At 43.1% G+C, this 14112-nt stretch overlaps 1 protein-coding gene across 6 annotated transcripts in view; it reads right to left on the minus strand.

Moving 5' to 3' along the window:
- RBM33 (RNA binding motif protein 33) overlaps positions 1 to 14112 on the minus strand; it is a 109095-nt gene that overhangs the window by 58313 nt on the left and 36670 nt on the right. For all 6 annotated transcript variants that reach the window (XM_018046652.1, XM_018046653.1, XM_018046647.1 and 3 more), the window contains 2 exons: positions 6170 to 6341; positions 651 to 859 (listed from right to left, as the gene is read on the minus strand). In XM_018046652.1, coding sequence (XP_017902141.1) covers positions 651 to 859; positions 6170 to 6341 — 381 coding nt within the window. The remainder of the gene's footprint in view (positions 1 to 650; positions 860 to 6169; positions 6342 to 14112) is intronic.

Below are 14112 nucleotides of genomic sequence, written 5' to 3' on the forward strand. Positions count from 1 at the left end.
CCCAGACAGAGTGTTAGGAGCAAAGACTACCTTGCTGACAAAGGTCTGCATAGCCAAGGCTATGGTCTTTCCAGTAGTCATGAACAGACGTTGAGAGCTGGACAATAAAGAAGGCTGAGTGCCAAAGAACAGGTGCTTTTGAACTATGGTGCTGGAGAAGACTCTTAAAGAGTCCCTTCGACTGTAAGGAGATCAAACCAGTCAACCTGAAAGGAAACCAACCCTAAATACTCACTGGAGAGATGGATGCTGACGCTCCAATACACTGGCCACGTGATACAAAGAGGAGACTCCGTGGAAAAGACCCTGATGCTGGGAAAGACTGAAGGCAGGAGAAAGGGACCACAGAGGAGGAGATGGTGGATGGCATCAGCGACTCGATGGACATGAACATGGGTGAACTGCGTGAGACGGTGAGGGGCAGGGAAGCCTGGAGCGCTGCGGTCAATGGGGTCGCAAAGCCTCAGGCACGGCTTGGCAACTGAACAACAACGAAATCATACCACAGGCTATAAAGAAACTTTAGCCATGACGTCTTTTACTAAATTTTCATCTCAGACTAAGGCAAATACAAATACAAAACCCACACCAGAGAGAACTGTCACTTGCTCTCAGCGTGCAGGCTCCCAGGACGGAGCTGAGCGACTCACCGCCACGGGGGGCTGCGTGGGCAGCAGAGCGGGCCTGTGGTCCTTGGCGCGGCCCCTCTCGCTGCTCTCCCTCCTCTGGTCTCCCACGCCGCGGCACAGGGACGAGCCTCCTCTCCTTCCTCCCCGCCTGGAGCCGTAGCGGCCCTGCTTGTGCTGCCGCTCCCTCTCTTCAAATTCAAGCAGCGCGGCTTTGGCTTCTGCTGAAAGCTCTATTTGAAAAGATGCATATGCGTTAGATACCTTCAAAGAGGCGGAATCAGATCTATAGGGAGAAACAAAAAAAAAAAAACAAGTATGTGACAAGGAAACTCAGGATCAGCACGTGCCTCTCCAACAACCACCAACTCCACCTCAGCAGTAAGCATCCGGGGGCAGGATACAGAGACACCAGGACCCCGTGAGTGAGGCCTGTGACACGGAGACACGCTTCTTCCTTCAGATACAAGGACCTCCTGCAAATCTGAATTTTCGTTTGAGACCACTAAAATGTGCTGAGGAAAGCTAAAAAGGAGGAGCTGACCAAGTTCAACCCAATCACCACTCCTCATCTGCTAGGCATCACATTCTTTCACTGATGGCAGATGATGCTGGTCAAGACCTGGCTACCCCAGTCCTAAACCAGGACACTCGCCTATGCAGATCCAGTGTAAGTATTGATTAATTCACAGTGGCACAGAGACTCAAAAATTACAAATTACTGATTGTTCTGCTTTAAAAGCAAACCTACTAATAAAATCACTCTCAAGCCAAATACTTAAGTTTCATAAAGAACGGAAACTCATTTAGGACTACACCAAGTCAGATTTTCCGATTTATTTAAAAACAACAACTTTACTCTGTGCAGGCAAACCTACATCCACACCACCTGCAGGGAAGCTACAGCAAATGAGAGCAAAGCCACAAAGTGGTGCCCTCCTCTCTGACCAATGCTGTGGGGCAACAACCAAAACTTCTGGCCCTACTCACTAGGCACATTATTCTGAATTCTTAGAAGAAAAAGGCTAACTCATTCAAATACAGTTCTAAGTTATGATAATATATGCTCTATTAGTAAACACCTTTCAAGATTTCACTGAATCCTACTAAGAAGCATTCCCATGCCTTCTTCCACAGCAAAGGGTACATTTTAAATATTACCAGTTTTTCTCCTACCTTGGATTTAATAATCATCTCCAAACTCTTCCAAAATCTCTAAGCCACATTTCATTTTCTTGAGATTGTTTCTAAGGTATCCCCCTTCCCTTCAAACGGATCTAGACTCCATTCTAAAGAAAATTTAATCTCCTCTTAACAAGCACAGACTTTTATTCTAATCTTGACTACATGATAGGTTCACATACACATTTTATGTGGTGAATCAGCAATTATTTTTCTAGTGGTTCTAAGTGTCAAGATTAATTTCACTATCCCCAGTAATAAAATGGTTTCAAATGACATCTTTAATCAGCAAGTAAAAATGCATTCCTCCAATTGAGACAAGCTGTCACAAAAGGTCACCAAAATATGACAGGATGGAAATTACATTTGTTAACTTCACCTGAAATGTTAATTTCCGCGTAAGTGTTTTCTGAACTAGGTCTATATTCCAAAGCAAAGAGATAGTGTAATGTAACAAAGTTTTGCATTGTGCTGTCCCTTTCTAAAATGTGCTTAAGAAAAACATATGTATATAAAAATACTTTAACTTATACGTAAAGAATATCTACAAAATACAGTTTATTTGGCAAAACAGAAACAACAAATGACAGTCTGAGGTTTTTATTTTTGGTTGTGGATCTTTTTTTTTAATAAACAAGATAATTGAATCAAGAAATTTTTAAAACCTTGCAAATGCAAGGACTACTGTGTAAACTGAAGGTAGTCATCTTACTGCTGGCACTACTGATCTTAAATTGCTTATTAACAGATGAAAGAAATGTGTTATTGCAGATGTTTAGTTCTGTTCTCTACTGGAGTATATTCTACTGTATAAATACATAATTTGTATATCAATTTAAAAATACTGTTTTCCCCAAAGATCATTTGCCTTAAGCAAAATTAACCAAGGATACTATTTCAAGAGAACATTATGTGGGCCTAACAACAATGTTCTTCAGGCTAAAGCAATGGAACGTAATTTAATGTATTACCTGTGCCCAATGAAACTTAGAATATGGCAAAACCCAGCAGCTTACTCACAGATTATAAATTATAAAAGCCTAACTAAAATAAGCACAGTCTTTCATTTTCCACTGGTACTGCTTCCAGAGAGAATCTGAGGTCCATCTCCTAGGGCAAAAGACGTGGCCCCTCTGAACCTCTGTGCTGACACTTCAGGGTAACTGGTCAGTGACACCCATGTTTTAGAGATGGCTTTTGACGTTGCCATTCAAAATAAATCTTTCTCTTACACGTGCATGTTCTAGAAACCCTTGTTAACTGCATTCTGTGAGAGAATTAAGCCCTCATATCCTATGGGATCCTTTTTACATAATGAAAAATTTTTCTCTTAAGTATACAGTTTTGTATCCTTGGGAAAACTGATGATGTCACATTTTGTCTAAGGTATTTAATTCCCAGAATCCTGGCTGAGGGCAAAAGCTCAGTACTTAAGATCATAACTTAGGTAACAGCCCAAAATTCTATGCCTAATCCAATATAAACTGAAAATACGCATCAACATCTGTGTCTCAGGCTCCATAATGGTCAGGACGATTACAAATATGAATTACTTAAGGATGACATCATACATTTGAATACGAATAAGACTAAAAGTGACTGAATACCCTTTCAGATTCTGAAGAAAACTCACTATTCCCAGGCCAGAGCATTATTTCATTCTTCTTTGTCGAGTGCAATGTTCTCAAAAGTAATCAACGGTATCACAAAATAACTGCCTTTATTTGTATTCAGAATGTTAAAAGGTATCAATTGTCAAGAAAAATCCATCACAGGAGATGATATACATACTCCAGTAGCAAGATATTTTAATCCCATTACAAAGAGTATGTGAGCAGCTTTATACAGTCAAATCAATGCAAGCGCCTGTATGCAAAACCTGAAACTGATATTTCTATCACCAGGAGTACACAGTGATGAGTAAAAATTCATGAGAATTTCTAGTATACCAAATACTATAGGATCTTCTCTTTCTCAATGAATATTTTTCTTCTGTATAAAATTAATTTTTTGTTGGTGTGAGGGGTGTTAAGGAAACAAGGGAGCTCCCTGTTTTAGGAAATCAAACTCTAAAATAAACAGAAAAATCCTTCCTATACTGGGAATAATCCTAATTTTTCTAGAAAAATGAAAACCTGTTTTTAAACACTGAGCTCTCCTAGTGTAGCTTTCCTACACTGGCTGACAATAGGGAACAGAGAAAGACACTTCTTAGCATCAATTTTATTTGCCCTATTATCTAGCCAAAGAACCACATTCGGCACAAATACATTTAAAGGCTTTTTTCCTAACGTTTAAAAGAACGGTAAACGGTAGAACGGTTAATGCTTCAGCCACTCTTGCCTCTCCGCCCATATTTAAAGGGCCAACCTGCCTATCACTAACCCTTTCCAGCCTCCTGTCCCAGGATGACATGACTACAGAACTAAGAAACGACTTTAAAAAAAAAAGGCAACACAAACTCTTTAACAAAAGAAGTACAAATGACCCTGTGAAGAACCAAACAAGGCAAAGATCCTGAAAAGAAAGGGACGTGGGGATAAAACAAGTACAAATTATGAACACAGGCAAGTCGGACACTTCAGAACTTGTCAGTGCTTGGGTCAAGTTCAAGTGAACAGAGGCGAGATAACCGTAGCTGAGGAGCAGGGGACAGGAGGAGCAGGGGCTCTGGGGGTGCAGAGAGGGTGATCTAGAAAGTGCACCAGAGCCCATAAGCAGCTGGCTGCAGACAGCCAAGGCCGCCATTCCTAACGGTGTCTGAGAGCTGACTTCACACACTTAGAACATGCAGCTAACGCTGTTCTTAAGACATAATGTACGGCTCCCAGACTTATGTAATAAAGCCACAGCCCAGCTACACAGAAGCAGAAGGGATGCTCACCACACCCCGCCCCGCGACGGCACTCTCCTTCCCTAACAAGCCAGGCCCATCGCTGTCTGTGAGCAGCGAGGGGCGCCATCTTTCCCTTGTCCACCTTACCCCAGCCCAAGACTCAGATGCCTATTCCAATGTGCTTACTGTGTAATGCGGCCAATCACTCCTGCTGACGATACTTTTCATTTTTTCCCATACCCCCATTTTAAGACCTAAGCTTGCTCCATCTCCTTTTACCCAAGGCCAACTTCTCAGCTCTTTTTTAGAAGCCTATGCTGTACTGGTTCACACCAACAAGCAACTTAATACCATAACCTGAGCAAAGTCCAGGGAAGAGCCTGGGCCAAAAGCTAGAAGCAGGAAACCAGAAGGAAAAGACATAGAGAACACTAAGACTCCAGGTCAATCTCTCCACAAACCTCACCTGGGGATGTCACATGGCAAGACGCGCTCACTACCATTATGGTGGGCACCTTGAGAGCGTGGTGTTCTCACAGAGAAGTCATTTCTGCCACTGCAAGACACATGCTCAGGCTTCCAATGGCAAGTGGCTACAAATAACAGTTTTACGAAGTAATGAAGGTAGTAACTGATTTTACTTTGACCAAGACCAGAGAACAGGTATAACTCTGTTCTTCCACCCTCCCACCCTACTCCTTGGAATACAGGACAGTACCCCAGTGGTTCTGAAAGTATGGACTTCGGAGCAACAGGAACAACACTACCTACAAACTCATCAGAAAGTCAACTTTCTTGAGCCCTACCCTAAACCTACTGAATCAGAGCAGCTGAGAGGGCATCCAGAAGTATGTGTTTTAACAAGTCTTCTAGGGGGATTCTTTGCTCAAATTTGAGAACCACTGCTTTATTCCTTGCAGTGGGCACTGGAAAGAACTCCAGAAGAGTGTGGGCAGGGTCACCACTGGGAAAGGCTCTGTTCATCAGCAACAGCCTGCTGTGGGTCTGCAACAAGGACGACGTGCAACTGACGACGCGACAGACAAGCCCCCTCGTCTCCCTGAGCGCGGAGCAGGGCAGCACAGAGGGAAACCCACACCGGAGACATGGCTGTCACGACACTAAAAGGCTCAAAAGGAAGCCAGTCTGGCCCAAAAGGAGCCCTGGCAACCTGGGAAAGGCGAGACGCCCCTGGACCACCCGGACGCCATGTTCTCAGAGCCAGCAGAACCACACGGCATGCAGGAGAGCAAGCCTAAGTCACAGACTACAAAAGGAAAACTATGTCAAAAAACAGATATTTTATTCAAGCATTTTTTAATCCAGAAGACAAGTCATTTTATAGAATGACTTTTACAGCACCATTAACTCAGCTCTCACCTCATACAGACCATCCAGCTTCTGGACACCACGCTAACAGTCTATAAAGTCAGCTGTTCTTTATCTACTTCGTTAATCGTAACAGTGTCATAGAGGAAGTTGAAATGGGAGTGGAAGAGGATGTGAGACAGGTGAAAAACGTTACCCAGCGTTTCTGGAATGTTCCTTCTCTCTCTAGTTACATCTGAGAGCCTAATGATTGTTCCTTCTTTCCTTTCAGTTTTGAAACGCAATCGTCCAGATTCTTCATCGTCCTCATCCTCTTCATCCGACTCTTCTTTGATGTCCTTCTGCAGCTCCAAAGTCTCCATGCCTCCCTACATGGCAGACAGACAAAAGAGCAAGGAGGGAAAGTGAGCCCATACTCTTCTGAATTAGATGCTGAACACAGTTACGCATACACGTATGTGTACACACACATAAAAGCTCTTTATAATTAAGATGTAAAAATACAGCACAATGTCCCACTTATAAAGCCATGAGAAACATTAAACTGATGCTACGAGAAAAAACCTCTAATATTAAAAATTAACAATGTTAGAAAAAATCCAAACTCCTACTCCTAGTTAATACACACAGTCTTATACACTGTAACTGCTTATACTTCTAAGAGAACAAACATGATTTCCAAACACCCATGCTGGCCTAGCTTCTAACTCAGATCTAAACAAAGTTCAGTATGTTAACTAAACTAACCCTAGAGTCCCTGAGCCTGATTTCAGCACAGAAGCCACCCTGTGGCTCCCATTAGATGGCAGCACACTCCTTCCCACTAAAGAGGCCCCACATTTCCCGGCACTCCTGACCCCATCTACTCTGACTTTCAAAGCAGCCAAGTGCTCCAAATCCACTGTTGGGTTACTTGGCTTCTCTGGTTCTCTCAGCCTGTACAATCTTTCCTGCATCGTTTCTCACCCCTTTCTACTTCATCCCACTGTCCAGGTTTGTGAGTTACTACCTCTGGTTCAGACTATCAACCACTATCAACCAGAAGACTATTTTTTTTCATTCGCTTCACACTAAAACCAGTTTTGGGTTTGTTTGTTTTCTATTCATTTATTTATGGCTGTGAGGGGTCATCGTTGCCGTGCACAGGCCTTCTCTAGCTGTGGTGAGCAGGGGCTGTCCGTCTGCTGCAGTATACACACCCGTCCTGTTATGGAGCGGGGGCTCTACGGCACATGGGCTTCGCCACTTGCGGCTCACAGGTCCCGCAGCACAGGCTCAGCAGTTGTGGTGCCTGGGCTTAACTGACCAGCAGCAAGTGGTTTGCAATTTCTGTGCCCTGCATTGGCAGGCGGGTTCTTATTCACTGTGCCACCAGCCGAGTCCCTAAAACCAGTTTTTATCTTGTATTTCATTATATCAGGATTCCTACAAAAATTTTATTTAATCTAGTCCCAAACTAAACTAATTCATTTATCAACAATTCTTACTGTATTAACTCATGTCCCTTCTGACACTAATCACTTTCATCTCGTGTTAGGTCTCAGTGACCTACTGTCAGGTAATAAGATAGGCACCTATGCCTGCTAGATTAATCTATGCTTGTTGCAACTTAAAAACTGCTCCTTCAGTCTCATCACTCATAATTCTTACATGTCCTTCACTCTGAACAGAAACAAAAATGAACCACTTTACTAGAAAATGTGCAAGGGAAAGAAAATGATACAATCGTTTTGGACTCTTTCCCCAACATTTTCTGTGTAAAAAATGCACACATTCGTTGCTATAAACCCTATGGTAGAGAATCAATGCCTGAAAATAAAATACTGAATATAAACTATAACTTTTAGCCTAATGATCACAAAACCACCTTTCAGTATTCTGATACTCAGTATACTGTAGAATTTTAAAGCACCAGAACGTTGGCATTTTGTTGTTTTGCTGGTTTGATACCATTACTTCTGTCTGACTGAACATCGGAGACCACACAGGAATGACGCGTGAGATGGGCCCAGCTACGTTTGTGCTGCACTACACTCACGCCGAGCAAAAAGTCAGCTCTTTTACAAAAGACTCTTCTCCACCTCTTAATCTCCAGAGCAGTGCTTCTCAAATTGAAGGTTTATATTCATCACTGGGAATCCTGCCAAAATGCAGATTCTGATTCTGCAGGTGGGGGTCTAACATTCTGCATTTCCAACAAGCTCCAGGTGAAGCCAACATGCAGGTCCACAGACCACACTTTAAGCAGCAAGGCCAGAGGAGGAAAAGAAATCGTTACCAAGAAAGCAAAGATTTTATTACCGTAGTCATTTCTAATTCAACCATTAACAATAATTACAGTTCAAACACTTTACAAGCAAGTTTAATGTGAAACATGACAGTACTGAAACGAATACAGTTTATTCTAAACACACTCTCCATCTAAGAAATCCAAATATAACAAAGACAAGCTGAGAACTGTTTCTCTGAAACAGATATTACAGGCTACCAGAGACAAATCGAGGAACAGTACCAGTCTACGGCCCAGCGCCACCACTGCCGGACATTCACTCAGGGAAAATGAACACTTACGCTCATGTGAACACCGGCAGGGAAACTGTTCCAGTTCTATTTTGGATGACCAAAAATAGAGACACCGGTGAATGGATACACAACTGTCATACATCCAAACTATGGACCGCTCTTTCAGCAATAGAAGAGGAAGGAGCTATACAAAAACCGGGATGGAATCACAAAGGCATCATGCCGCACGGCACAAGTCAAAAGGCACAATGAGTCACTCAAAAGGGGACACACTGCGACAATGCCACACATATGACACTCTCCAAGAGACAAAGCCGCACGGGTTACCGAGGGTTAGGAATGGAGGGAGGGCCTGACTACAAAAAGGATGGCACAAGGTCAACTTTTGGAGAGACGGAATATCCTAGGATGCAAACTTCTGGTTCACACTCAGGGTCAACTTCCACGTGAACTTCATCAAGGATTACACAAGCCCTGAGCTGAAACTGAAAAATCGCTGGCATCAGCTGCCTCAAGTATAGGTCGCCTGGCAACACTGACCAAGTTAGACTCACTCTTTCAGCCACTGGTCACTACCTCTTCCTCTAAATACTAGGCTCAAAAAAAGGGCATCTTCTCTGGCCGTGGACATAGAATTAACTTACCTATCTGCCATAATGTTGACTTTCTCTGCAGAGAAATACTTATGAATGGAATAGTCACAATATCCCATTCACAAGTAAAATTCCACTGAAGGGCAGTGCTGGATAACAATATAAAAATCAAGTTACCCTGATTATATTTTGTAAGAATTTAAATTGTATGTAAATATCTGACTTCATTATATAGACACTGCCAAAAATATTCAAAGGTGTGATTTTTAGCTATTTAATTATCTTAAAAACCTGAAAGATGTATTTGTAATGCTTAACAGAGGATGCATATGAAAATCATCATGAAAGTTCTTTATAAAACAGACAAGTCCACCGGTCTTAACATCCATCCATACATACATACATAACTAGAAACTCTAAGAGGCAGCAAGCCCCAGACTTATATATTTTGTTACATTCACTAGCTAACTCTGAAATGAACTTGTGATCTCAGTTTCTGAAAGAAACTTCAATATTCCATCCCACATCTAAGGGGGTGGGGCAGGGAACTGGGCAGCTCTCTGGAATAGAAGGCTCTGGAGACCACTGCTTCTGAGAGCTTCCCACAAGTGTTTAGTGCTTACAAAATATTTGATAGAGAATAATTCTATACTATCATATCTATATCATAAATAAAAATCGATTCTAATTCCACCAAGAGTTAAAACTTACAAACTGAAAAGACTAGCAGTTATTAATAAATTGTGCAAAAATTACAAGAGAAGAAAATTAGAGACCAATCTCCTTTGTGAACACAGACACAAAATTGCTTAATAAAATAAAAGTATATATTGTTCCATCACTAAGCAGTAGCCGACTGTTTGCGACCCGTGAACTCTAGCACCCCAGGCTTCTCTGTCCACATGGAATCCCACAAAAAAGGAAAATATGTCATGACCAAGTGAAGGTTTAGCCAGAAGCATACGGTTGATTTAACATTCAAAAACCAGTCAATTTAACAAATCTCCCTTCAAGAATTCCAAATATATGTACACACACTCTCCTTTTCCAGAGGTGGCGCTTAAGTCCCTCTCGCTCACCGTGGGTGAGGACTAGACTTAGTAACTTGCTCCTAGAGAATAGAAAACAGACAAGAAAGACAGAACTTCACGGAATGACAATCTTCACTGGCCAAGGCCACCTCAGCACTTGCCCACGGCTGACACTGCCGGGGAGGCCCTGCACACAGCTGCAGGATGGGATGAGGACACCTAACCTCCACGGCATTCTTTCCAAAACTCCCACCGCCCAGTCTAACTGTGAGAAGAGCACCAGACAAGGCCAGATTAGAGGACATTCCATGGGACACCCGGGCAGGACGCTTCTTTAGACTGTCATGGTTGTGGACCTCAAGGCAAGACCCACAAATTGCCGCGGGCCAGAGGAGACAGGACAGCAACATGGTGCCCTGGACTGGGCCCCAGAATAGAAAGAGGACATTAATGGGAAGATCTGCAAAACAGAGGCTCAGTCCGGAATATAGGTCATAGTTTCTAAAGTCAATTTAATGCACATTAAACAAACAAGGGATGACACAAGATTATCTCAATAGGAACTGAAAAAGCACTGACAAAATTCAACACTCATTTCTGATTTAAAAAAAAAAAAAAAACCTCAGCAAACTAGACATAGAAAAGAACTTCTTCAATCTGACTGAAAAACCTCTGGTAGCTTATATTACTTACTTGATAAAATACTGAGTAGTTCACCCCTACCATGAACTGAACTGAACCATGAAGAATGAAGCAAAAACAAATGCCTTCAATGTTTCTATTCTACACAGTACTGGAGGTCAACAAGGCAAAACCAATGAAATAAGAAGACAAGTGAGAACCATTAGACTGTGGTTATTAACTTTCCTATCCTAGACTAGGAAAGACTAAACAGAACTAAGGACACCGCCCGCCTCTGAGAGGAGTCAGGACTGACCATGAAGAAACAAGGGGGGAGCTCTGGGGATAACAAGGGTAACTGGGATGTACACATGTACCAGATCCGTGAACTGTATTAACTGGTTGTAACTCTTCCAGAAAAGGGAACTAAGGCAATGGAGTAGTAAGTGGCCTGCCCAATGCCAAGAATCAGTAAGCGACTGAAAGGGAAAGTCGCTCAGTCAGGCCTCTCTGTGACCCCATGGCCTACACAGTCCATGGAATTCTCCAGGCCAGAATACTGGAGTGGGCAGCCTTTCCCTTCCCCAGGGGATCTTCCCAACCCAGGAATCAAACCCACGTCTCCCTCACTGCAGGCGGATTCTTTATCAGCTGAGCCACGAGGGAAGCCTGTGGTTATTAACAGCCAATGTGATTATCAAGATGCTAGTTTCCCCCCAACTGGACTAAAAATACAATGCAATGTTCAAAAACAAGGCCAACCAGACTTTTAACAGACACTGACAAGTCAATTACAGAATTTATATACAGAATTCAGAGGACTTAGATTGACAAAACAACCCTGAAAGGGCACCACAACTGGCAGATCGCACTGCCCGATCTGACGCCACGGTGACCGAGACAGCGCAGCGCTGGCGATGGGGCACAGGGGGCTCCAGAGAGAGACTCGGACGCCGCCGGCAACCGAGCCTCACACAGCACTAAGGGACTCGATGCGGAGGGGAAGCCTTTAGGCAAAAAAGGATACAAACACTAGAGAGACAAGGGGAGAATTGAGACTCTCATACATGACTGGTGGCAGTATAAATGGTACAAACACAAGAAAATCATTTGGCTGTTTCTTACACCATCAAACATACTTCTACCCTGTTTCAGGAGTACCACTTCTACCTAATGCTACAGGGAAAAAAAGATATATCCACAAAAAAATAAGTAAAATAAGCTCTTTTAATTATTCATGATAACAGAAAAACTGAAAACCACCCAAACATTACCTATTATCAAGAGAAAACAAACAAGGTATGTCCATCAAACGGAATGAACTGTTGACTATGGGCATAAATGACTATTTGCATGAACCTCAAAAACCATTATGGTGGCCAAAAGAAGCTAGACACACAGCAGTGCTGCCCTGCGCGGCTGCTAGGCCCTGCCTGGCCCGTGGCGACCCCGGGGCTGCGCTGCACCAGGCCCCTGCGCCCTCCACCACCTCCTGACGTCTGCTCACATTCACACCTGCCGAGTCGCCAACGCTAGTTCTAGACCAGGAAAGACTGAATACACAGAGCTACGGACATGGCTCACCTCTGAGAGGAGTCAGCACTGACGAAAGAGACAAGGGGGGATCTTCAGGGATGAGGGTAACCTGGGTGCACACATCTATCAACTTACTGAACTGTATCAGTTAGTTCAGGTCAGTCGCTCAGTCGTGTCCGACTCTTTGCGACCCCATGCACTGCAGCACACCAGGCCTCCCTGTCCGTGAGCAGCTCCCGCAGTTCACTCAGACTCAGGTCCATTGAGTTGGTGACGCCATCCAATCATCTCATCCTCTGTCGCCCCCTTCTCCTCCCGCCTTAAATCTTTCCCAGCATCAGGGTCTTTTCCAATGAGTCAGTTCTTTGCACAGGTGGCCAAAGGATTGGAGTTTCAGCTTCAGCATCAGTCCTTCCAATGAATATTCAGGACTGATCTCCTTTAGGATGGACCGGTTGGATCTCCCTGCTATACAAGGGACTCACAAGAGTCTTCTCCAGCACCACAGTTCAAAAGCACCAATTCTTCAGTGATCAGCTTTCTAGTCCAACTCTTACATCCATACATGACCACAGGAAAAACCATAGTTTTGACTAGACGGACCTTTGTTGGCAAAGTAATGGCTCCACTTTTGAATATGCTGTCTAGGTTGGTCATAACTTTTCTTCCAAGGAGTAAGCGTCTTTTGATTTCATGGCTGCAGTAACCATCTGCAGTGATTTTGGAGCCCAAAAAACTAAAGTCTGTCACTATTTCCACTGTTTCCCCATCTATTTGCCATGAAGTAATGGGACCAGATGTCATGATCTTAGTTTTCTGAATGTTGAGCCTTAAACCAACTTTTTCACTCTCCTCTTTCACTCTCATCAAGAGGCTCTTTAGTTCTTCTTCACTTTCTGCCATAAGGGTGGTGTTGTCTGCATATCTGAGGTTATTGATATTTCTCCTGGCAATCTTGATTCCAGCTTGTGCTTCATCCAGCCCAGCGTTTCTCATGATGTACTCTGCATATAAGTTAAATAAGCAGGGTGACAATAGACAGCCTTGATGTACTCCTTTCCCAATTTGGAACCAGCCTGTTCTTCCATGTCCAGTTCTAACTGTTGCTTCCTGACCTGCATACAAATTTCTCTAGAGGCAGGTCAGGTGGTCTGGTATTCCCACCTCTTAAAAGAATTTTCCACAGTTTGTTGTGGTCCACAACAGTCAAAGGCTTTGGTGTAGTCAATAAAGCAGAAGTAGACATTTTTCTGGAACTCTTTTGCTTTTTCAATGATCCAACAGATGTTGGCAATTTGATCTCTGGTTCCCCTGCCTTTTCTAAATCCAGCCTGAACATCTAGAAGTTCTCGGTTCACATACTGTTGAAGCCTGGCTTGGAGAATTTTGAGCATTACTTTACTAGCATGTGAGATGAGTGCAATTGTGTGGTAGTTTGAGCATTCTTTGGCATTGCCTTTCTTTGGGATTGGAATGAAAACTGACCTTTTCCAGTCCTGTGGCCACTGCTGAGTTTTCCAAATTTGTTGGCTTCTGAGTGCAGCACTTTCACAGCATCATCTTTTAGGATTTGAAACAGCTCAACTGGAATTCCATCACCTCCACTAGCTTTGTTTGTAGTGATGCTTCCTAAGGCCCACTTGACTTCACATTCCAGGATGTCTGGCTCAAGGTTGGTGATCACACCATCGTGATTATCTGGGTCATGAAGATCTTTTTTGATCTTCAAGTATACACTGAACTGTATACCTCAGATGTAAATACCACTGAATGTAAATGTTACCACAATTTTTAAAGTATTTCAAATTTAAGTGGTACAACGATGTTATTCACAC

The sequence above is a fragment of the Capra hircus genome, chromosome 4, assembly GCF_001704415.2.
Source record: "Capra hircus breed San Clemente chromosome 4, ASM170441v1, whole genome shotgun sequence".
Lineage (NCBI taxonomy): Eukaryota > Metazoa > Chordata > Mammalia > Artiodactyla > Bovidae > Capra > Capra hircus.